This window comes from Aspergillus brasiliensis (assembly GCF_001889945.1).
Source record: "Aspergillus brasiliensis CBS 101740 unplaced genomic scaffold ASPBRscaffold_24, whole genome shotgun sequence".
Classification (NCBI taxonomy): Eukaryota; Fungi; Ascomycota; class Eurotiomycetes; order Eurotiales; family Aspergillaceae; genus Aspergillus; species Aspergillus brasiliensis.
This window is the reverse complement of record NW_027137465.1, coordinates 152,566-174,687: the sequence shown is the minus strand read 5'-3', so window position 1 is coordinate 174,687 and position 22,122 is coordinate 152,566. Positions and strand designations below refer to the sequence as shown.

The window sequence follows — 22,122 nt, the reverse complement described above, 5'->3', positions numbered from 1 at the left end:
CAAGGCACACAATATCATGACTAATTCATACTCTCCATGATGTAGAGAATGGCCATTGAGTATACAGCCAGAATCACATTTATCAAGAGTGGTCAACTATATACAAAGCCGTCCGATCAAACAACATATCTAAACCCATTCAAAACCGCCTTCTGCTCATCCCGATCCAACCTCTGCATCACGACCGCATCATTCAAATCCACCGTCCGCGCCAACTCGACAAACCGTCTATTCGCCCTCTTCAACATCACCCTCAGCGTCAAAATACACCCCATCCCCAAACACTCAAACGCCAAAATACACCCCCAACTCACCCGATACATCGGTTCATACCGATCCAACCAGAAGTAATTCGCAAACAGACTCGCAATGTTCGCACACGTATTCGCCATCCCGATCGCGGCGGCCCTCTTCGCCGGAGGCTGGACAATCGTCGACGAGAGCCAAGCGTACGTCGTAGCATATACGCCGTAGGTACCACAGCAGACGAAGAAGGTGAAGACGTAGCGCGCCCATTGCAGATACTCAGGTATGGTAATGAGGAGGATCGTGGCGATGATTGCCACGCTTTGTGATATACCTGCGGGAATGGAACGGATCTGCCATCGATCTGCGAACCAGCCCCATCCGATGGCCCAGAAGAAGCCCACGATGTAGGGTGGGGAAGTTAGGAGAAGGACGGTGGTGTTGTTGGTGAAGCCGATCTCTTGGATTAGCGTGGGGAAGAAATGTGAGAAGGAGATGGTCGCTGTGGTGGCCATTTGCATGCATGCGAAGATCCATGTCCGGATGTCTTTGGCTGCCCAGGTGATGGCTCGGAGGAGCGGGACTGTCTCTTCTTCGAGGGCGGATTCGGAGCCGGCGTCTGTGGCGAGGCGGGCTTGTGCGACGACGCGCTCTGCTTCGGTCAGCCATTTTGATGTGGATGGGAAGTCCGGGAGGAAGGCCATGGCGAGGAGGGCGATGACGATGGTGGCGAGGCCTTCGATGATGAAGAGCCAGCGCCAGGAGGCGAGATGGGTGGTATGGTTCATTCCGGTTAGGATACCGGCGGAGATTAACCCGGCGAAGGCGTTGGATAGGAGGATTCCTGAGACGAGGAGGGCCGTTCGCACGCCGAGTTCTTTTTTCGTGTACCAGCAGCTGAGGTAGTAGATTGCACCGGGGAAGAAGGGCGCTTCGACGAAGCCCAGTAGGAAGCGCACGGCCATGATGCTGCCTACGTTGTTGGTTGCGGCTGTGCAGCCGCTGACGATGGCCCAGATTATCATGCATGTTGGCTGTCTTGTTAGTTCTGGGGCTCTGGAGCGGCAAGGATTGTTGGGATGCATACTAAGTAGATGGAAGGTCGAAGCTTGGTCATGAGCATAGTGGAAGGTACCTGCATCAGGATATACCCGACGGAAAATATGGAGATCACGGTCTGATACTCGGCACCCTTCAGGTGAGTGTCCTCCTGCAGCCCGTAGACACGGGCCTGGGTAATGGAGTTTCGATCCAAATAGTTGAACAGATAGATGAGCAGCACTAATGGCAGGATGCGACGGTCGATTTTCCTCAGCAGACTAATCTCTGTTTTTCGAGCGAATTCTGCATCGTAGGCACGATAGGTCGCCATCACGTCTGACACGTCGGCGGCGGCATCTTCGATCCAGTCATTGTTAGGTTTGTCGTCGGTTTCCATTTGGCCTTTAGTGGAAGCGTAGACACTCATTCTGTTTGCAGAGGAGTCGTCTGTTTAACCTCACGTAAAGATTTTGGACTGATCGAGACAGATGGAACAGGCGATATCTCGATTAGACCGCAACACAACAGGCCCCGACGCAGCGGGTATCTTATAGGAGATACGTGCTCTAACGAGATAGCGGGGGGATAATCTGGGGAACTAGGGAGATTAGTCAAGACACTATAGACGGAGAATTGCCGACGGATATGAGTGTGTGAGACCTGCTCAGAGTGCAATTACTTTGGACCAGATTCGCTCAGGAACATGTCCGGCCACAAGACTTTATGATCTTACGATTGACAAATCGGCACTACTGACAGTCTGTGTGCTATGTGTAACATTTGGGACATATTGATAATGCTAACTCGACTCTCTATCGAACAATAACTGTGGGTTATCAACGAGCATTTGGCGCCACTCAGTCTCGGACAACCATTGCCGCAGCGCCAGCAGCTCCGCCTGTACACTTCCTACGGACATCTCAACTCCTGTCATTACGTGTGGCCAATCACTTCCCCAAAGAAGACGGTCAGGCGCTTTCTTCGCCAATTCTTGGATGATAGGCTTCATTTGACGAAAGTCACCCGGGCTGCGACGATACAGAGCACCGATCTTGACGTACATCTTCCCGGACTCCAGCATGTCCAGGAAGTCGCGAAACTCCACACTATCGATATCAGTCGGTTTAGTGCAACCAACATGATCCGCTATGAGGATCACATTGTTCAGTGTATCATTGTCCAGTATGAACGGCTTCAAGGACGCCCAGGTCCGCAATGGAAGCTGAGCGGAAATAATCCATCCTAGCTCTCGTATGCCATAAGAGGCGGATAGCTGACTGAGTTGCTCTAGTACATGCTCGACTTGCTTACTGCCTTCACTGTAGACTCCATGAATACGAATACACCGCACACCAGCGTGATGTAGATTGTCGTACTGCTTCTTCGTCATCTCCAAGAGGGTTTGGTCGTAGCAGATCGTCCCGCGGACGACAATTGATGGGTAACGGTTTCGACATTCCGCTAGATGAGCGAGAAGCCCCGTATAGCCATCTTCTATAGAGGCCTGGACCAGCATCAGTCTATCGGTATGTCTGTGCTGCACCATCGACTCGAGCAGTGCCGGCGGAGGGGTGTAGGCGCGGTTAGCCTTGAATGGGAAGCGGACTGGGTCAAGGACATGGAGATGGCAGTCCCAGGCCTCACGGGGGAGAATCAGATTTTTCATGTTTATAGAGAAGGTATTGAGGGTATAGAATAGTCATAGCAAGCTATAACTCACCATCGTTGTTAACCATTTTCATAGGCTCTTAAGTCGAGGTGGATGGCCGGAAAATACCCGGTGTTTCGTGGAGTGGTATATACTGGTAATTCCTCAATACCTGGAAACTGCGTATTGATGTTTCTAATTGCCCCTTTAAGGCACAATTAGTATCAGTATTCCACAATCGGCTGAGTCTGCGGACATTGTCCGGACTGAACCCTTCTGAAGTTGTCAGAAAGCGCAGATACCAGGCATCGGAAATATACCGAGGTAGATTTCGGAGGGCATCCGCCGAGGCAGTCAGTGTACGGGGTATCTTCAGATCTCACATATTAGAAGTCACAGATAATCTCATAGACCAATGATATTGGTAGTTGACTTTCTTATTCTTCATAACAAAGATAATGTTGTTTTATAGAATCATTGGGAGTGACTCATGTATCAACCGCAGTACCATGCCAGTATAAGTCCAGCAGACTCGGACAGTCAGTGTTCTTTGCCAGAAATTGTACATGACACTTACATATTTCCCGTCACAAATTCGTCGCATGGCCCGACATTATTGCTAACTGGATTGACGGCTTAGTAAATTATTTCCCTACGGATTGTACTCCTTCGCTCTCATTGAGTCGCAGAAGTATGGCACTTTTTCAATGGATACACGGCCCGATGTATCATTTCAGCTAGTTACTTGTTCCCTCGATCGTTGGTGAGCGAATCTATGAACTTCTGTATTATCTTTTGACTGAGTTCATCGCAACCATTGCAACCTACCTGACAGGCGTCTCCAGATGGTATTTCATAGTGTCGAACACGCAAAGTACCGATAAAAAATGTCTCTAAATAGAGACGCCTCAAATGTATACAGCAAGCGATACTCACTTTCGAGCCGAAAGAACCACAGAATGTTTGCCAGGATTGTCTGCTGGATGTCACCGGTGTCAAGTAATAAGGCCTTGATAGTACATAGAAGTAGGGAACAAATCTACAGCGTATGAAAGAAATAATAAATCCGTCGCGCTGTAGCAGCCGGCCAGGTTTGCCAAAGGCAGAAACAGTTTATTTCACACATTGAATGATTGGATTAAGCATAATCTATATTATCCGTAGAGTAAGTAGGATATTAGGTACACATTTTGCGACCGTAACACGTCATAAATCCCGTCCCATCATCATCTGCCGTATACACACACCCAAAATTATTAGTTCCCCGAGACGTATCCCCTCTGCAGTCTGTACATTAATCATTCAGTATCCACTGTCCATCTGTATCTCATTTCATCGACATTATCGTAGAAGTATCATAAGGTCCTAGTTGCACACCAGCTTATAGCTGACATAGTCGGAGTCACCACTCAGACATTGTCCCACGGTGACATTGTGTTGGCCAGAAGCACAGCCGTCTTCGGTGAAGATTTGCACTAATCACACAGCGAGAATTAGCATAGCACACCAATATTCCTGAAAGGGAGGGGAAGCTTACCACTACAAGCACCAACATTATATTCAAAGCTAACCGACTCGATGGTGCTGTTCCCCGGGAAAGTCTTGCATTGGTTCAGAGCCGACCCGTAGATACCGAGTTCGCCCATGTTTTCGTTGTAGCAGCCGGGTTCGCCGTAGAGACGGAGTTGGGCGAGACGGGTGTCGCCGGTGGGGAGGGCCAGAGTTGACATGATCATGGTGATCAGGGCGGAGAGGAGGAGAGTGAATTGCATTGTGATGATTGTGTTTAGGATTGGAGGTGAGGATGTATTGAGTTGTGAGTTGTAGATGGTAGAGTGGGAGGAATGGTAGATCGAGTTATAAGTGTAGAAGAGTATTGTTTTGTTTTAGGAGAGTGACTGTTGGTGAATACTCCTAGAGAAAAGTAGGTACAGGACGTCTTTTATAGACAGATGGTCAGCCGGTCTCCCCGCAACTACTACCAGCTAGTTCTGGGCTGGTCTGCATCGATGGTGGATTTCGCGCATCTGCCGGGGTAACGATCGGCGCCTTGGCCTGGATGATCCCTGCCGTGAAGGTTCAAAAGTGATGCCGTCCGTCAGCCGAGTTGGACCCTCTCATGATGTTATTCCAACTTTATTAGCGGAGAACCCTCACCGTCTTTCCAAGCTCTTTTTTCTACGCTTTCTTCGGTATCCACATGATTGTTCAATGAATGTCTCTACTATTGACATGATTGTATATTCCTATTTTTGTGTATTTGCCACGCCGTCGTGCAAGAGTACGAAGTACACGCTGGCCCGGTTACACTCGATCGGGCGGCGGCTGGGCATTGAGGCTGGGAGTTGGGGGCTGAAGGGGGGCTGGGGAGAGGGTAGAGACGGCTCACTGCATGCATGTCTCGGATGCGCCACGGCCATCATTTGGGGTCTCCCAGGTGAGTGGGGATGGTGATCATGCAGCCAGTGGCCAGGTGAATCCGGTTCATCCTTCACGGGCCGGATCAGCGGATCGAATGGATAAGCGAAGAAGCAATTCATCAGAAGAGATAGACTCCCTCGCTTTGTCATTGGAGACACGAGAGAGGTCATTGTCGTGAATGTTGTTCGAATGCGACCGAGTGAAGTGTTGGAAGACAGTCTGCTTCTATTCCGAGCACTACTTCATACTCAGTCGGATGTGCTGGCGGGTACAGCTGAACACTGCATCGCATCGCCATCTGTCACCATTCATTGCCGATGCACTCATCGACCTGTCAACCCCAGTGGAATGCATTGTGCTAAGAATAGTTGGGATGCAGGATATCGATAAGAATAGAACCGTGGCAGGGCTGAGGGGCACGATGCAGGCAGTGATTATGATGATGTGGACCGGTTGGACCATCTCGATCCTAGTGCAACCTCATAACCTGAATCTCATGGATCTCATCCATTTCATCACATCACATCGCAGTATTCGGTACACAATGCGGACTGAGCAAACCGCGTCACACCGACCACGCCAAGACAGTGGCCGGTTCACAATCGCCACCAACTGGGAGTCCATCCATTCCAGGATAACCATGTCGCCTCGTGATGACCGGGTGAAAATCCCTCCCAGCCAGCTTCTTTTATTGAAATACGGAGTAGATTCGGCACACATCCCCAGGGATGCAACGGTGGTCGATAGGCCGTGCACCGTGGTTACCAGCGGAGTAGACATCAACTTACATTGAATGGAGACCAGGAAGGGTCTACAACCCGGAAAACACTTCCTCTGCGAGATGAACTACTTTGGACACCTGTACAGACCTCGGGAAATCCACACAGTATCCGGCATCGGCAGACTCCAGATAGCTCTTGAATGTACGGCGTAAAACTCGCCGCGAATGCACTTAATCCTCCGTCGATGCCGTCCGATCGCATTCTATCTGCAACGGGGCGACCCCGTCTTTCATCGGTAAGAAGTCGTAGTTACTAACTAGTGATACAGCTCGCCCGGGACATAACAGGGACGCATAATCAATCGGTTGGATAAAAATAACTCTCTCGTTCACTGGCTGCCACAGCATCCGAAGGGATGTTCTAGACTTTCTGTCCTTAGTTTATCGCGCAGGCAGGTCCCACCGGTCGGAAGGGATGGAAGGATCCTGTCATCGCCTTCTGCTGCCTGCGGTTCTGCCGCGGCTGGTGGGCTCCACCGAACATTCTTGGATTGTTGGGGTTGATGATCGTCGCGTTTCCCCGGAAGCTCGGATGGCCGATGATGATGCTGTGAGAATAGATACCAGGAACGAAACCATCGGCTAATAGTCAGTGTGAATAATATGTCTAATCCATGTAGTCGGAGCATCCTCAAAGAATGGCTTCATTGAGTCAAATCATGTTGAAGATTACTACTACCAGTACTACCAGAGAGCCAGTCGCCGGAATTAAATATATATAAACCGGTAGTTTCCGAGCCGCGATGGTGACAATCGCTTCCAACAGGATGCTACTAAAAAGTTCACGTTTTCTATCGAAGAAGTAAACCACGAAATCCCGACTAATCCGATAATTATCGAGATGGAGTAGTATGTGAACCAAGGTTAGTATTGTTAAATGTAGACTGCCAGTCTTCCAACATCAGTCCAAGCTCCCATGAAGACGAGCGTTAAGCCAAAATGGGAACTACTTCTACCAGCATAGCATTTATCACATACTACAGAGTCTGGCACCAATCTTGCCTTTCCCTTCCAGTGTTTGGATAATCTGTTGAAAAACATTGCATACTACGCCCGCCCCGACCGGGAAGCGGGAGCGGACGTGCCGCCGCCACCCGCCGACCGCACCGCCCATAGTTGTTCAGCGAGGCAACTACAGGATAGAAGATGTTGATGCTGCAAGGTAGCATCTAAGACTAACCACATACTCGCGTCAGAATCAGGCCCCCACTGGTTAATGATCCGGAAGCACGTGCTGTTCGATAACATATCTAGCAGAAGATGCCGCTCGGGAGACTTGAAACGTTGTATCGCGTCTATCCGGAGAACACGCAGGAAGCGCGCTGCCAACGGAAAACAGTCCCATTTGCCAATATCACCACGCTTGGCCGACAGTACTACTACTCTGTATGGCCTCCGCAAAGTCTCATTGGATATCCACGGCTGCCATTGCACGCCTAATAGGTCGGTTCAGCCGATAAAGGCGCCCAAGTGGGGGAGCTAATGGAGGCCCTGACTCGAGGACCAGCTTCCCTATTGTTGATGCAGGGGTATGATCTAGCTACTGGAGAAGTGGAAGAATACCCATCTCTAACCCGCAGCAACTGCTTTTTCATTATCCCCCTTCGTTCACAGATGTAAAGCACGGCTATGCTCTGGAAGGATACCGTCGGCTGCACCTGCAATCACCGAACCCTCCTTAGCGCCTAGGTGTTCCACCAGCCGACCATACAGATCGCTGGGATGTCCACCAAGTGCCGGATCTAATGCAAGGTCGCTGTGCCGCATAATGTTCGGCTCCAAGTGGGCGCCTAGACTTGATAGGCGACATTCCTAACGTAGGATAGCTTTTTATTTACGGTCTCCTGCCTCGACGGAAAGGAGGTTCCCCCTTCTTTTGATAGAATCCTCACCATCACACTACCTCCTTGGCCACAGCCATATCATCATGTCGACCACCCCCGAAGAAGAGGCGTTGCACCAGCTGCAACGAGAACAGTCCAAGCTGCTGGACAGGATCGATGAGTTGCGAAAAATCGGTGTCGGCAGCCTCGTGGAACTGCCCCAGCTGGTGGTCTGCGGTAACCAGTCCAGTGGGAAGAGCTCCGTCCTCGAAGCTATCTCCCGCGTGAGATTCCCAGCGAAGAGCAACGTCTGTACGAGATTTGCGACCGAAGTCATCCTGCGCCGGAATCCCACACCCAAGATCAAGATCTCCATCGAACCCGGGCCTTCGCGTAAAGACGTGCCAGAAAGATTAAATCTTCTGAAATTCGCGCAGGAGCTGTCCCCACATGATAATGATCTGCCGGCCATTATTGAAAACGCCAAAAAGCTCATGGGCGTGACGGAGACGGTTCAATCCGGATTCAGTGACGACGTCCTCAAGGTCGAGATTCTGGGGCCCGATAAACCTGAGTTGACCTTGGTGGATTTGCCCGGCCTTTACTATTCGGTCAGCCAGGAGCAGGGCTTTCAAGGAATCAGAGTTGTCCGAAGCTTGACCGAGAAATACATGCAGAATTCACGAAGCATAATACTTGCGGTCATCAGCGCAAAAACCGACTACCATCTCCAGGAGGTTCTTAACATCGCCGAACGTTTTGATCCGAAGCGCGAGCGCACGCTCGGAGTTATCACCCAGCCGGATACGCTCGAGCCAAATTCAGAGGAGGAGGGGACCTACCTGCAGTTTCTCTCTAATCAGAAGATTCGCCTGCAGCTGGGATGGCACGTCTTGCGCAATCGCTCGTTTGAGACCCGGGATATACCAGACGACGCCCGCGATGAGAGAGAAATGCACTTCTTCAATCAGGGCCGATGGTCATCTCTATCCCGGGACTGTGTCGGAATCGAGAGCCTGCGGCGGCGTCTTAGCAGTATCCTGTTCCTTCACATCCGTCGTAACCTCCCCGGGCTGATCGCCGACATCCAGCGGAAGACTTCCGATCGGGAGAAGGAGCTCTCCAAGCTGGGCTCCCCACGCACCACCCGGCAACAGCAAAGGGGATATCTGCTCAATATCAGCAGCAGCTTTGAGCGGATCACAGGACAAGCGTTGCACGGGCTATACGCGGACGGGTTCTTTGGTGCGTTCGACAATGTCAGTGATACACACGATTTCCGACGACTCAGGGCTGTCATAAGGCAGTTGAATGAATACTTCGCGGACGCTATGGCCGCTCGAGGGTCCCGGAGAATAATCGTGGATCAATATCCAGGGTTTGGCCAGGATTCGAAGCTGGACATCTCTAAAAACCCGTACCTATCAGGGAGGTTTGCACAGTATGTGCTTCGGAAGAATCTGGAGGAAGAGGTTGCTGAACAGGCTCGGAAAAACCGAGGAATCGAGCTGCCAGGTAGTGCCAATCAGCTGCTCGTGGGTAGCCTGTTTCGCGACCAGTCCCTCCCATGGGAAGACTTAGCGAAGCAGCATCTCATCAAGGCCTGGGAGTCAGTGCGGTATTTTGCGTTACTCGTATTGCAGCACACAGCCGACGACCATACCTTTTCACTGCTGGCTGGCTCTATTATTGAGCCTGCATTGGACACGTTGAGGGAGAACTTGCGGGCCAAACTGGACGAGTTGACTGCATACACGAAGCGAGGCCACCCATTGCCGGTGGGCAAGAGCTTTCTCACACGGATTCAAGAGGCCAGAAGCAAACGTCAGCTGTCTTCGCTGAAGACAAGACTCAAGTCCACTCCTCATCACAAGGCTGATGGGGAAGCCCTATTCTCGATGAAAGGCATCGAGGATGCAAGTTCTACCCTGGAATTGTCGCGCGACGAATATGCTGCGGCTGAAATCATCGATCAAATGCAAGCATATTACGATGTGAGGACGAATACCATCAAGCTTTCATAAAGGAAAAACATGATGTGTGCTGACCTCCGGCTCGCAGACTGCCATCGTCACCTTCGTTGACAACATTGCAACTCTAGGCATCGAAAATTGTCTTCTTGACCCTCTGCAGCGGATCCTGACTAGCCAGGTGATCAACAATATGGACGATAATCGGGTGGCAGAATTAGCCGCCGAGCCATTCTTCATCAGCGAAGAGCGAGACCGTTTGGCGAGTGAGGTCGAGAAGTTGCAGGCTGGCCTCCGGACTCTCAAGGCCTTTAACATCCAGATGCCCTCAATGAGTGGCCCGCCCTCGATTGAAAAGTCACAGGCACCACGCACGGGCAATCAGGATATTCGCACGCCGGTTGCAGCGGCAAAGTTGCCTCAGCGGCCGCTATTCCCAAGTCTGAAGGAAGCAAAGCCGCATTCGTCGCTAGCTACGAGACCATCGAATGGAGCCATATCTGCGAACCCCTTTACCTTCACAAGTAGGTTGTCATGATCTCTCGATAGGGCTTGGCTAATCTGTCTAAAGCGCCACAAACACCGCCTGTGAAGGGCCCTGAAAAGTCCCCCTCACTGAATTTATTCACTTCGGACAAGCCTACTGGACCTCGGTTTGACATTACCACGAAGAAGCCGAGGGTAGAGCTGCCTCCCACTGCTGGGGCTGCTAAGGAGGGTGAAGTGAAGACCACGGTCCCGCCAACAGGTCAAACCAACCTATTCGGGAATATTAAACTCACATAGTAGTCATTGATGATGAGGCCGAGTAGCATTGCTAAGTGAAGAGTTTGCGCTTCATGATTCTGAATGTAAACAAGGGCCATTGGACGTAAATAAATCTCAAGGAAAGTAGGATTCATGATTGTGTGACTCAATCAAGATAGTGCATGACTTGGGCTGTCTCTGATGCCTTCTATCTGCATGTTCTGTCGGCCTGAAGGAATCCTCAGTTCAAATACAGGGAGGAAGTAATCTCCTGTGGGAAAGGATAGATGCATCCAGCTCTCAACTCAGGGCCTTCTCGTAAAGGGTAAAGACCAGAGTAACTAGGGATATGCTTTATACTCGGTACATACCAGTCCGCTGGGACTTCTGTCGGTGTTTACGATAGATTGATAATTGCAACGCGCATATAGCTATCAATACATAGATATGAACCATTAAATGATGATATATTCAGCATACCTTCGAAGCTGCATTGTCTTCATGTTGTGATAGATCAGCGATGGTCATGTGATTGTAGTCTGGGTTAATCCCGCTTTGTTTATCGCCTTCAGTTGATACGTCAACTGCCTTATTCTTTCGTCTACAAACACATGGCATCTCTTTGAACCCCCATTATAGTCCTTGATATTGAATCTCCACCAACAGCTCGAATACTATTGTCAGTGAGTCTACTAGATGCGCTACTGATACGATATCGGCGACCCATACTCAATACCATACAATTGATTAAGCGGTGCCCTGACAGCGACCACGCCGCTTGCTTCTACAGCTATGCAGCCCCAGATGTGTTATGACGACGTGGCATGGGAGCAGTCCGACGACATTTCAGACAATTGGGTGCGGCAATTCCTTGATATCGACGTGAAGAGGCCGATTGCCGAATTCATCCTGAAACACGATTCTGGCGATGACCCTGAGTTTACTATCCTGGGAAAAGGCTTCTTCAACATCGTACTACAGATGAAATACACATACAGTGCTACTAATAATCGATTCGCGCAACCTGGAACTGTACTATTTCCGGAGGAAAAGACCAAGAATGAAGTTGCTGTCATGCGATACATTGCAGATCAGACGTCCATCCCGGTTCCATTCGTCATCCACTCGGGATCGCGAAAGCAGAGTCCACTTCACCTAAGTCCCTTCATTTTGATGAGCCATATTGAGCACACAACGAGCATGTACGATGCTCTAAACATACCGGGCTGTCCAGTTGACGTACGGGGCATTCTTGATCCAAATATTGATGAGGATCTTCTCAAAGCTTTTTACGTCGAACTAGCAAAGACCTTGCTGGAGCTTTCTCGACCGAAGTTCCCCCTGATAGGGTCTCTTGTACAGGTAGATGACTTTACATGGGAGGTGGTCACTCGACCGCTATCGATGAATATGAATGAGCTTGTGCGTTTGGGGACGCTACCTCGATCAAAGCTTCTACCTCTTGATGCCACTTTCAAGACTACATCCTCGTACATCGAAGCGCTCGCACAGCTCAACATCCAGCATTTAGTCCAGCAGAGAAACGATGCAGTGCAGTCTGCTGACGACTGTCGCCGAAAGTTCATCGCAAGACAACTGTTCTACAAGCTTGCCAGGGAAAGGAAACTGTTGCCCCCACGTAACGAGTATGGGCCATTTAGGCTCTGGTGTGATGATCTCCGTCCGGCCAATGTACTACTTGATGAGCACATGCGTGTGGCTGGGGTCGTAGACTGGGAGTTTACCTATGCAGCACCGGTAGAGTTCTCTTACGCTCCTCCATGGTGGCTTCTTATTGAGAAGCCCGATCAGTGGTCTAATGGCATTGCGGACTGGACCCGAGTCTTTGATCGCCGTCTTAAGACATTTCTCGCGGCAATGCGAGAGTGCGAAGATAAGGATGAGCTGCACAGAGAAACCAGACTTTCGGATGAAATGCAAAGGAGTTGGGAGAGCGGAGAGTTCTGGGTGGTGTATGCTATATTGCATAGTTTCGCGTTTGATGCGATTTACTGGCAGAAGATTGACCGCCGCTTTTACGGACCTACGATGACCGACGATGCAAGTGAAGCATGGAAAGAGCGAGTACACCTCTTGGATGAAACCCAAAGAGAGGAGATGGAACGTTTGGTGACGAAGAAGCTTGGGGAGATGGAATATCGAGTCTTGGCATGGGACCCAGACGAGTACACTGAGGAATATCGCCAGGTACTAAAGAGGAGGAGAGGAAAACCAGAGAACGGTTACTAGTCTCGAGATTTGGCGGAGTTTACGGAACTGCGAAGGAGAAGAAATCCAGTAGCGTTGTCATGAGAGGGAGAGTGGAATATCCCTTGAGTAACTACAACTTGTACAACGCACCGGAACCTGTGCGGAGTATTGCTCCTCGTGAGACAAAGTAATACTCCGAGGTTCGGGGGGTGGTAGTAGTGTGTTTCATTCAAAAGTAGAATTGCAGTTAAAGGTGACGAAGGATGAGCCTCACGCGGAATAAACGTAGTACTGATTGGCAGTCATCGAAGTCGAATATCGAACATCAACCGGCCGCTTCTTGTTGACTCTGACAAGAACACAGCCCCATAAGCTGCAGCCCCCGGACCCCCCCCTCCCCCCGGGAGGTGTCAGCGTTTTCTGGCACAATTCCTAAATGTTCCATGGGGTTGCTCCATCCTTGTGTTGGGTCATATGGGTCTGGGTACAGACATCCATCCCGGGAAATATCAATTGAGGAAACAATGCAATAACAAGTAAATGCAGCTCTCTCATAGAGACAGTAAGAGAGTCGAAGATCCACTTCCGTCCAACGGCCAGCATCTCACTACCGCAACACAACTTAAACGGATATAGGAGAAGTAGAAGGATAGGAATAAAAGTAAGAAAAAATTTCAAACCCAGGGGTTGTTCCCCTCATCGAATGAACCAATGAACACAAGATGTCGCAGACAAAAAAATAGCAACATTGGAACTACAGGGGCTGCATGGAAGCTCAGTGGTCATGAGGGGCAGCTATACCCTCTCTTCTGCGGGGAAAGTATGCCTTAACAGGTTGTTACTACAACATCTTCCAGCAAGGCTACTCTCAACTTCTCCCGATCCAGAAAGGTCTCTTCATCCGCTCTGACCTGAGATGCTACTTCGGGGCGGGAAAGTTTGGCCCGAAATGCTTGTAAGGCCGCCTGATCCGCAAAAGTCAATTCAGCTGTCGCATCAAATTCAAATTCGAAGTCGGGGGTCCGGCCGAGTGACACGGTAGCGTTAGTACCGGGGTCATGAGCCAGGTAGCTGCGTCGGTGTGCAAGAGGAAATGCGTCGGTTGTGAGGCGTTTGATCAGTTGAACGTGGGACTCATAGCGCTCACGGAAGGAGTCCGGCGTGATGGATGATTTGCGGTGGGCTAAGATGATTAAACGGACAGGCATGATGAGGGTCAGACTCGAACGGAGAAGACAGGGAAGGAAGAGGAAATGCAGAGTGTTTGCTTGGGTCTAGGTATTCTTGCATCATCATGTCTCACATTGTTACTATTTATGCATGTGTGTGTTTGTCTGTCTTTACTGCACATCGCCTGCAAAGCCGTGCAACACAGCCGTGACAGAGGAACAGAGGGGAAGAATGAGGAAGATCCACTGAGGGAGGGTGGATCCACCGAAGGTGTAACCTCAATATCATGCTTGGTGCGATTGCGGACCGTGAGGATAAGCACTAATGCATGAACTACTCGTTGGTGCCATAACTGAACAGGTCACTAGTCAAGTAGGTAGTAGTTCATAAATACAAAGTGTCTTGTCGCTGTGTACTAACAAAGTAATACAGTCGGCAATACCTCTTGTTACATACTTGATACACCACTTCAAGGAACATGAGTTCCGAGCCGGTCCAGCATCATCACCCCCTAATCCAACCTGAATCTCTACGTTTCTACCATATCAGCCTCCCGTCAGCCTTCCCGCCTGATCCATGGGTCCTTCCACCCCCTCCTGAGCTGCTAGTGCTATGGCTTACTGCCAGCCTAGCAGTGGGTCAAATCTGACTAATGAACAGCTGGTGCATGTCTACTGTGCCGGGCGTGCATGCTGTCTTGGACCATATGCCCGCTCGATATGCCGCTTGAAGTCCTCATTGAACCTGGAAAACCCGGCCAGCATTCGCTGCCGACCAACGAGCGACAACGCCCCCGCCAAGAGACCCCCCAGCTCTTCACATTGCACGAACCGAGTTCTACTACCGTCCTCGCCAAGGGCCTCGAACTTGAAACTGTGTAGACCGTTGAAGATCCAGTTCCAAAGAAAATATCCCCTCCAGGTGAACTCGCCTGCGGTGTTGACCTCGACGATTGCCGGATAAGGGATGTTGTCGATGGTACAAACGAGTCGGTCACCGGGCTTGGCGAGGGATTTCGATGGCCTGGTAAAAGCTCGTATGATAGGTTGGTATGGCTGCAAAATTGAGAAGGACACTATGCGGTACAGGGAGACTATCCTAGGTCATTGTACTACACCCTCTGGTCCGGAGTGACACTTTCCCAGACGGACAACTGACTTTGGACCCGAATCTCGCCCGGATTCGTGTGGTGCGAGGCCCCCGGGCAGATGATATTGGTCATCTGATGGGTCTCGACGCGGGCCCCTCCCTTTGACTGATTGAAATCGTCGTCCATCGAATGCAGCAAGGTGTCAATCTGCGGCTTGCGCCGGGGCCAAGATCTCCCGGAGGACCCGAAAGTGCGCAGGCCCCGCCGAACGCTGGCCGCCGGCTTGTAGGTATGGGCACGCGCTCGAAAAAAAATAGGCCCCAACGTTGGTGCGCAGGAAACCAGGATTCCACAGGTAATCTCAGCCATGATGAGGATGGAGGCATCCAGGATGCAATAAGTATTATTCGCCTGGTCACAGGTCCTAAATTGGATGATTCGTTCGATGTTGACACCCGCCGTTCTATCGATGTGTCACGTCGTGTAAGGGATCAGTAGCATAAAGAGAGAATGAAGAGGAGACTTACACTAACCCCAAGAGAAAGGCACCGATGACACTGACCTTTTTCTCCTTGGGCATTTGCAGAGTCCAGACAATGGGCATGGGCAGGGACACAATCAGCAGGTCAACCGTGAAATTGAACCCTCCTGAGGCATACTCCGCCTTGGCCACATCGCCACATGTTTTCTTGATCGTGACATTCCAGTTGGCGTTGATTGGTCGGCAGAGTAGAGCGATTATCAACATGGAGGCAATACAATAAAGTGTGACGATCACCATTGTAACAATGGTACACCAGCGGAACACATTACCCCGGAAGATCTCCAAATAGAGACAGAGAATGGCCAGGCGAAAGGCAGCATCGGCCACAACAAAAAACCATTCCGAGGCGAAGAGCGCCTTCAACGAAACGACCAGTTTGTCCATGGGAACGGTTGTGATATTCCAACCATATCCCCCGGCCATAACCCCTGCAAGCAATGGGTTAGTGGATGACCAACAAGACGAGGAATATTCAGGTCATTCTCTCACCAACCAGTGCAGTGACTGCATAGCAGGCAAGAGAAACCTACGGGCGTTGGTTAACGTTTGACAGCCCTACTCAGCCGGAGAGGACGGGGGCTGGCGGGTGAAGGAGGACCGGGACCTAGAGCAACATACCAGCGCTAGAGCTGTGAGATAGTCATGGTTCTTCCAGGTGGTCTTGCGGATGCGGATTGCGATTGCCCGTAACAATACGGCTGTGCTGCTGAGTACCAAGAAGACGGTTGTTGTAGCAATTAGCTTGATGCCTTGTCTGCGGTCGGCGGGCGTCATCTTGGATAGGAATCAGAGGAGAAGGCTGCTTCGAAACGAGAAAGATGATATGCAAACAGGAACAACTACAACTGCCCAGACAAGTCCCCTTAAGTAACTGTCCATATCGTAGACTCCTACCAGTATCATCTTTGCAAAGGCACAGCCCTCCCCTTCTGGCATACTCGGAAGTCGCAGATACCCTGGTCTGAGGGGGGCCGGACGTAACAAGCCATACGCGGACGATACTGAAACGTTGCTCTTACCCCACATCAGCAAAGCCTTTGACGAAAGGCTGTTTCCTGGACTGCGTGACATTGTTGAATGGATGGATGGATGGATGTAACTGCGAAGTAGTTCCGCCGATGTGGATCAAGTAAAGATGACAGTCCGACGACGGGCCGAAACCGGGAGGACCCGCAGTACCTGCAAGGGTGGGTCAATGATACATAGTACGATACCTGACACACCCCGTATTACTCTGTATTACTCTGTACAGGACCGCCTGGACGGCGCCAAAGTACTAACAGCATTCGCTCCATGATTTGCTCACGCCGGGGGAGCTAAGCATTTCTTCCGGGTTTCTGTGTGCTCATCTCGCGTTTGTCCGCAAGGCTGTAACTAAATCCATTCGGCCGACCTTGCCGGCTGACGCCCTCCTCCACTGCCCTCCACCTTCAGCCTCTGACCTACCGGGCCTCTAGTGCCTTGGTACGTATGGCTTGATTTGAGCAAACACACTTCAAACCCTGGTTTTGATAGGCTATGCCGGCGTATGGCCTCTTTATTCGCTGCCGCCGCCGCCGCCACCAAGGTGGTGGTGGTGGTGAAAGAGGGGAAGGGGATAACCTGATGCGACCCTGGCACCTGTGTCCCGCTTCTGAAACCCCTGGCCGGGACTTCATGACACTTGTTTTCGGGGTGTAAAAGGAACTAACTGGGCTAGTTGCAGTAAGCGAGGTGCCAGATCTCGTGGGGGCCAAAATCTTACGAGTGATCTAGAAACCAGGACTGGTAGCAACGCACGGCTATGACCCATATGTAGGGACCGACTCTACTATCTCGTGCTATTTATAGATATATGTCAGCTTATTAGTAGCTCAAGTTTGTGTTTTGCCCGGGTTCCCTGAATCCTTCCTCAAACCCTCTGAGCACATAGCAATTATAGCTGTCTGTATACTAGTACCCACATATTCCTCGCCTGAAAGTATCTTGGAGATGGAAAAACCGTCACCTTTGTTGAGATCAACCGGTCCTCCGGTAGTAGTGGACCGCAAAAGCCGGTGGACCGTGGATGATGCATTTATAGCCAATAAATGCATTGAATCTTCGATGGATCCTAAAAGTGGGTCGAGACCTTCCCTTGCGGCCAGACGACGGTTTCTCAACCAATTATGATATGACGGTCTTAATGGCACGGTTTTAAAGAATCTCAAGTTTGGTATTCCTGGATGGGACTGGGAAGAACGGCGGCATAAATAGCGAGAAGGTTTTCGATTGGTGTTGAAGGGGATAGCCCGCAGGTATATTAGAACCATCCGCCAGCTCAGCAAGCACGACCCAGCTCGCATCTATCTCGCTGCTCGATCCCGAGCCAAAGCTGGGCAAGCCATTGACTAGCTCAATTAGGAGGACCAATATCAGATCCTGCATCTCGACCTGTCATCTTTTGAGAGCATTAAACGAGCTGCCGTAGACTTCCTTCGTCAAGAGTCCCGCCTAGACATACTCATCAATAATGCTGGAATCATGACGCCTCCGGAAGATGTCACCACTGACGGATATAAAATCCAACTTCGCACAACTACGCTGGGTCCAACCTTGTTGACGCAGCTTTTACTACCCGCTTTGCGCATGACAGCAGAGGTCAACCCCCAGACTCGCATGGTCATGCGCTCGTTGGCTGCACCCACCTCCAAGTTCACAAACCTACATTATGCTAGAGCCTTGGCTGAGAGCAAGACAAATAAAGGTTGTCCCAGTGCATCTCAGCATCGTGGCGACAAACCTTCATCATTCCTCAAGAAAGATCTTCCTCAAACCGTTCCTATATGCTGCAATTAACTTACCTACAACGTCAGTGGGTAAAGGTGCCCTCTTGCTGATAATGTGCGTGGTGTTGGATACATTCGTGAACGATACTATGGATATCTAGGTAAACTATGCCTTTACCCTCCATCATGCGAATACTGAAGATAGGATAGTACATTATTTACTATCTATCCTGTTGCAGTATCTTTTGCTCTGCACACTATCTGAGCGTCACTCTCAGAAATCTGAAGTGGCGATCAACGGGAACCACATAGTGCAGGTAACTGAAAAGACGATTGTCAAAATGACTGCTTATGATCCCCGTTGTATTCAATGTTTTGTTCACTTCTTATTGGAAGGCTCCTGGTCTGATGTTATCCTCATCACTGCACGTAACGCTCTGCTGTGGTTGGGCTTTCCCTTACCCTGAGGTCTGTCCCATAAAGAATGCTTCCGGATGGGAGCATAGATGATGTTGCTAATTCCATTTCTTTTCACTGTGGAGTGCGGCATTCATCTTTCGGTTTACCAACAAAAATTCGCGACCATATCTCATCAAAGACATTCTGTCCATATTCATTTGCCTATCGCTTTAGACACTCGCATCAACTCGAGATCTCACAACAGACTTGCCTCTTGGGGGCGTTCATCAAGGCAGTCATTGGGAAAGGGATTATGCCTGAGAGCATATTTTTTCATTGCTTGTTCATCCAGAATTCAATGTACTGGTCTTGATTGTGCAATCATGGCAAACACCTCCAGCTTTGTATGTATACTCCTACCCAGGGTACGAGCCGTTGGAGAACTTGTCACATTCAGCGGCGGCGATTGCTAACATCGATCCTTCAGGAGCCTAGCAGTGCGGCGAAGCAATCCTACCCTTTTGAGACCACTCTACGGCTTCTCCAATGTGTCACCTATTACCTCCATACCATCTTTCTCTTCACCTACAGTGACTTCAAAACCATTGTCATTCCCAGCACGGTATTCAGTGTGGTTAACTCTCTTACCACCACCGCCTACAGTCTGAACGGTGGCGTCTCTATTACTCTACCTCTACTCATCCGGCGCACCTTTTCAACTCTCCTCTGGATCCTGCTTATCTTTATTTCCTTCTCAATCAACAATTAGCATACTCTATCCGCTATTGCAGAAGATTCTATCAACAAGCCCTAGCAACCAATGCCCTAAAAGCATATCACACCTATTCAAGCCCTACGGTTGATAGGGTTTTTTCTCATTCTTATTCAGATTTATGGCCAAGTATGTGGGGGCCTTAAAAGATGCCAGTCATTACTCCTTCTTACTCTAGACGTTTGGTATAATAATCTCAGTAATACAGATAAGAACCCCATAGTTCAGAAAAGTATTAATGCCCTGGGATATATATACTTTCTTTCTAGTATACTAGAAGTTGCCTTATAGAAACCATTTTCTCTATTTCTCTAGAACCCCCTTGCTAATGTCAAGGCCAGTCCCCGGCTTGATCAATAGCTTCTTATAATTGCCAGTATCGTCTTCAGCACTATACATCTACAAGACTTATATAATCAAAAGGGGGATTCTATCCGTGGCCGCAGGACCCTGCTGTTAGTGGTCGGAGATATACCTGTATAATAGGCTGTAGCTATGCCTATACTGTTCTAGGGAGTGGCATCTCCGCTTTTCTGGGGCCTAAAAGCGGAGATGTTTGCGTTTAGTCTGGGCCTTGCCTGCATTGTCGCGTACCGGGTCCTAGCAATGTGCACTGAGCAGAACGACCGTAGGACCTTCTTGCTTTGGAACTGCTGGATTTCCATCATCTACATCATGCCACTTGCTTCGGAGTGTAGATACCTTGCAGCCGAAGGTCGACCTGTACCTGCAGTCTTGTAGGACGGTCTGGATTGTGTTCGTGTCCGGTTGATTGAACCTGCATATGGAGTGGGCCGATGAAGGAGGAGCGGTAGCGGGAGTCCCTTAGACTAGCCATGATTTGCTTACCAATGAATGCAACTGCGATTACCTAGCTACACCAGGGCTGTCTACATAAGGATATCAGTGACACTGCACTCGTAGCTAGCCACAATGAGGGGGTGCAGGTCATCTTGGGGCAAGCATAGCCATCCACTCACCGCAAGAAGGAACGGGGCGCTCTCAGTTTGATGCTTTGGGGGACAATGTCCCACCATCTCTAGTAGGTCACTACGTGATAGACCCCTGCTCCTGTTCTGTGCGGCAGAGGGGCGCACTTTGTCACATCAGGAGAGCTGAAGTCCTTCTAATCATAGTGTCTATTCAACTTAGTCCTCCCGAAACCCGACTAAGGAAAGCGGCATAGGATCACAAATATTCTGCTCTGTGCTTATAATAGTGGGTCAGTAACCCGAGGCTTTCTCGTTCTCACAACTCTAGCAACTCATGATATTGAAGCCCATCCATCCATTAAGCTCTGGTAACATTGCATTGGCATAGTGAGAGCACATCAGATGATGATTTTCACGGAGATTATCATTGATGCTGCGTCATCCGCCGTACGACAAGCCGTGAGTGATTTTTCTGCCTCCCACGACAATGCTTTGCTCTGTACTGATCTCGATTCCAAGCTAGTTCCTAAATTTTGCAACCTTGCCGACGTATCATACGAGCTTCTTCCAATCTATCCATCTCCGCAACCACGATGATGGCCCCGCTAAGCCAGGCGATCCATTGATATGTACAGTCCACAACATCCCGTTTCCCACCATCGTGGAGGTCAACACCGCAAGCGTGTTCAGCTGGCGGGAGTATATCATTTGGAATTGGGTGTTCGACGGCCTCCACAGTTTCCAGTTCGAGCCGCTCGACACAGATGGCACAAAGACCCGGTTTGTGCAGTGGGAGGAATTGGGAGGTCTTTTAGGCGGAGCATTGTGGTTGTTTGGTCGGCGTAAATTGGTGGCTGGCTTCAACAACTTCAACGGGGACTTGAAGCGCCATATCGAGAAGGGACAGAATTCGGGCCAGGATGTATATTTCGCGCAGTAGTTACGCGCCTAGTCTGACTACATCGACGCTGGATGCTTGCCATTTGCGCAGTAGGCATAGGATTATTCGAAGCGGGAGTTAGGGAACGGGAATATGCAAGTCTTACAGAGTGGATGATGAAGGGTACTACAGCCTACTCCGTACCCCTTCCTAGTCTACTCAGTAGGAATTACTCCGCGGACAGATATGGGGAATGGTCTCTGCACCATTCTATGTCAATAGGCACCACTACCCCGGCTGTACTTTATTGTATCCCATCTATTGTTCTCCATTCCGCCGCATGTAAGGAGCACCAAGGTTGCAATCGTTGGTTGCTCCCTAGTGTTCACAAATCCGACATGGAAGACCTACTAAATCACCTGCATGACCGCTGATGGATTTTGCCTTAAATTTCGTTGCCGTCTTACCTGACGGACCTTGTTTGTTGCAAAGGTGATCATGGTGTCACCGGGGAATCGGAGCAAAGTTACGGTGGGTGATAGCAGCCCCTGCAGTCCCTCCCACACATAGACACCCACACTCTCACCTCCCTGTCTGTGTCACTTCTTGCACTATTTTTTCCTCTTTGTTATCCCTCTTCAGAATTTCACTATTTCTGGATTTGTCGTCTCTCCTTGCCGTTCGACTTTTTTTCTCGTCG

General features: G+C 50.0%; 12 protein-coding genes across 12 annotated transcripts; 7 read left to right on the top strand and 5 right to left on the bottom strand.

The window, feature by feature from the left end:
• Positions 1-116: 116 nt before the first annotated feature.
• On the bottom strand, positions 117-2,953 carry ASPBRDRAFT_79464 (uncharacterized protein; the record flags this gene model as incomplete). The annotated part of the gene is made up of 3 exons (XM_067629453.1): positions 117-1,280; positions 1,334-1,715; positions 2,097-2,953. 3 exons carry the CDS (start codon positions 2,951-2,953, stop codon positions 117-119), a joined length of 2,403 nt encoding a protein of 800 aa, XP_067473325.1.
• A 1,099-nt stretch (positions 2,954-4,052) lies between these two features.
• Positions 4,053-5,183, bottom strand: ASPBRDRAFT_49269 (uncharacterized protein). The gene is made up of 2 exons (XM_067626298.1): positions 4,473-5,183; positions 4,053-4,410 (listed from the first exon to the last, which is right to left on the bottom strand). The coding sequence occupies exons 1-2, from the start codon at positions 4,705-4,707 to the stop codon at positions 4,301-4,303; spliced, it is 345 nt and encodes a 114-aa protein (XP_067473324.1). The 5' UTR covers positions 4,708-5,183; the 3' UTR covers positions 4,053-4,300.
• A 70-nt stretch (positions 5,184-5,253) lies between these two features.
• On the top strand, positions 5,254-5,593 carry ASPBRDRAFT_49268 (uncharacterized protein). Its single transcript, XM_067626297.1, has one exon. It carries the CDS (start codon positions 5,328-5,330, stop codon positions 5,532-5,534), a length of 207 nt encoding a protein of 68 aa, XP_067473323.1. The 5' UTR covers positions 5,254-5,327; the 3' UTR covers positions 5,535-5,593.
• Positions 5,434-6,307, top strand: ASPBRDRAFT_431437 (uncharacterized protein). The gene has a single exon (XM_067624932.1). The coding sequence runs from the start codon at positions 5,535-5,537 to the stop codon at positions 6,147-6,149; it is 615 nt and encodes a 204-aa protein (XP_067473322.1). The 5' UTR covers positions 5,434-5,534; the 3' UTR covers positions 6,150-6,307.
• Positions 6,308-7,784: 1,477 nt separating this feature from the next.
• On the top strand, positions 7,785-11,150 carry ASPBRDRAFT_49267 (dynamin family protein). The gene is made up of 3 exons (XM_067626296.1): positions 7,785-9,954; positions 10,022-10,454; positions 10,502-11,150. Exons 1-3 carry the CDS (start codon positions 8,065-8,067, stop codon positions 10,714-10,716), a joined length of 2,538 nt encoding a protein of 845 aa, XP_067473321.1. The 5' UTR covers positions 7,785-8,064; the 3' UTR covers positions 10,717-11,150.
• A 331-nt stretch (positions 11,151-11,481) lies between these two features.
• On the top strand, positions 11,482-12,927 carry ASPBRDRAFT_138801 (uncharacterized protein; the record flags this gene model as incomplete). Its single annotated transcript, XM_067619026.1, has 1 exon — positions 11,482-12,927. The coding sequence occupies one exon, from the start codon at positions 11,482-11,484 to the stop codon at positions 12,925-12,927; it is 1,446 nt and encodes a 481-aa protein (XP_067473320.1).
• Positions 12,928-13,715: 788 nt separating this feature from the next.
• ASPBRDRAFT_138815 (EthD domain-containing protein) lies at positions 13,716-14,096 on the bottom strand (the record flags this gene model as incomplete). The annotated part of the gene is made up of 1 exon (XM_067619027.1): positions 13,716-14,096. One exon carries the CDS (start codon positions 14,094-14,096, stop codon positions 13,716-13,718), a length of 381 nt encoding a protein of 126 aa, XP_067473319.1.
• A 1,073-nt stretch (positions 14,097-15,169) lies between these two features.
• On the bottom strand, positions 15,170-15,929 carry ASPBRDRAFT_138767 (uncharacterized protein; the record flags this gene model as incomplete). Its single annotated transcript, XM_067619023.1, has 2 exons — positions 15,170-15,611; positions 15,676-15,929. The coding sequence occupies 2 exons, from the start codon at positions 15,927-15,929 to the stop codon at positions 15,170-15,172; spliced, it is 696 nt and encodes a 231-aa protein (XP_067473318.1).
• Positions 15,930-16,046: 117 nt separating this feature from the next.
• Positions 16,047-16,827, bottom strand: ASPBRDRAFT_49264 (uncharacterized protein). Its single transcript, XM_067626295.1, has 2 exons — positions 16,311-16,827; positions 16,047-16,120 (listed from the first exon to the last, which is right to left on the bottom strand). The coding sequence occupies exons 1-2, from the start codon at positions 16,464-16,466 to the stop codon at positions 16,052-16,054; spliced, it is 225 nt and encodes a 74-aa protein (XP_067473317.1). The 5' UTR covers positions 16,467-16,827; the 3' UTR covers positions 16,047-16,051.
• Positions 16,828-18,194: 1,367 nt separating this feature from the next.
• On the top strand, positions 18,195-18,509 carry ASPBRDRAFT_35452 (uncharacterized protein; the record flags this gene model as incomplete). Its single annotated transcript, XM_067623349.1, has 1 exon — positions 18,195-18,509. The coding sequence occupies one exon, from the start codon at positions 18,195-18,197 to the stop codon at positions 18,507-18,509; it is 315 nt and encodes a 104-aa protein (XP_067473316.1).
• Positions 18,510-18,960: 451 nt separating this feature from the next.
• On the top strand, positions 18,961-19,912 carry ASPBRDRAFT_49262 (uncharacterized protein). The gene is made up of 2 exons (XM_067626294.1): positions 18,961-19,242; positions 19,326-19,912. The coding sequence occupies exons 1-2, from the start codon at positions 19,222-19,224 to the stop codon at positions 19,605-19,607; spliced, it is 303 nt and encodes a 100-aa protein (XP_067473315.1). The 5' UTR covers positions 18,961-19,221; the 3' UTR covers positions 19,608-19,912.
• Positions 19,913-20,762: 850 nt separating this feature from the next.
• Positions 20,763-21,841, top strand: ASPBRDRAFT_49261 (SRPBCC domain-containing protein). Its single transcript, XM_067626293.1, has 2 exons — positions 20,763-21,001; positions 21,066-21,841. Exons 1-2 carry the CDS (start codon positions 20,945-20,947, stop codon positions 21,480-21,482), a joined length of 474 nt encoding a protein of 157 aa, XP_067473314.1. The 5' UTR covers positions 20,763-20,944; the 3' UTR covers positions 21,483-21,841.
• Positions 21,842-22,122: the final 281 nt, after the last annotated feature.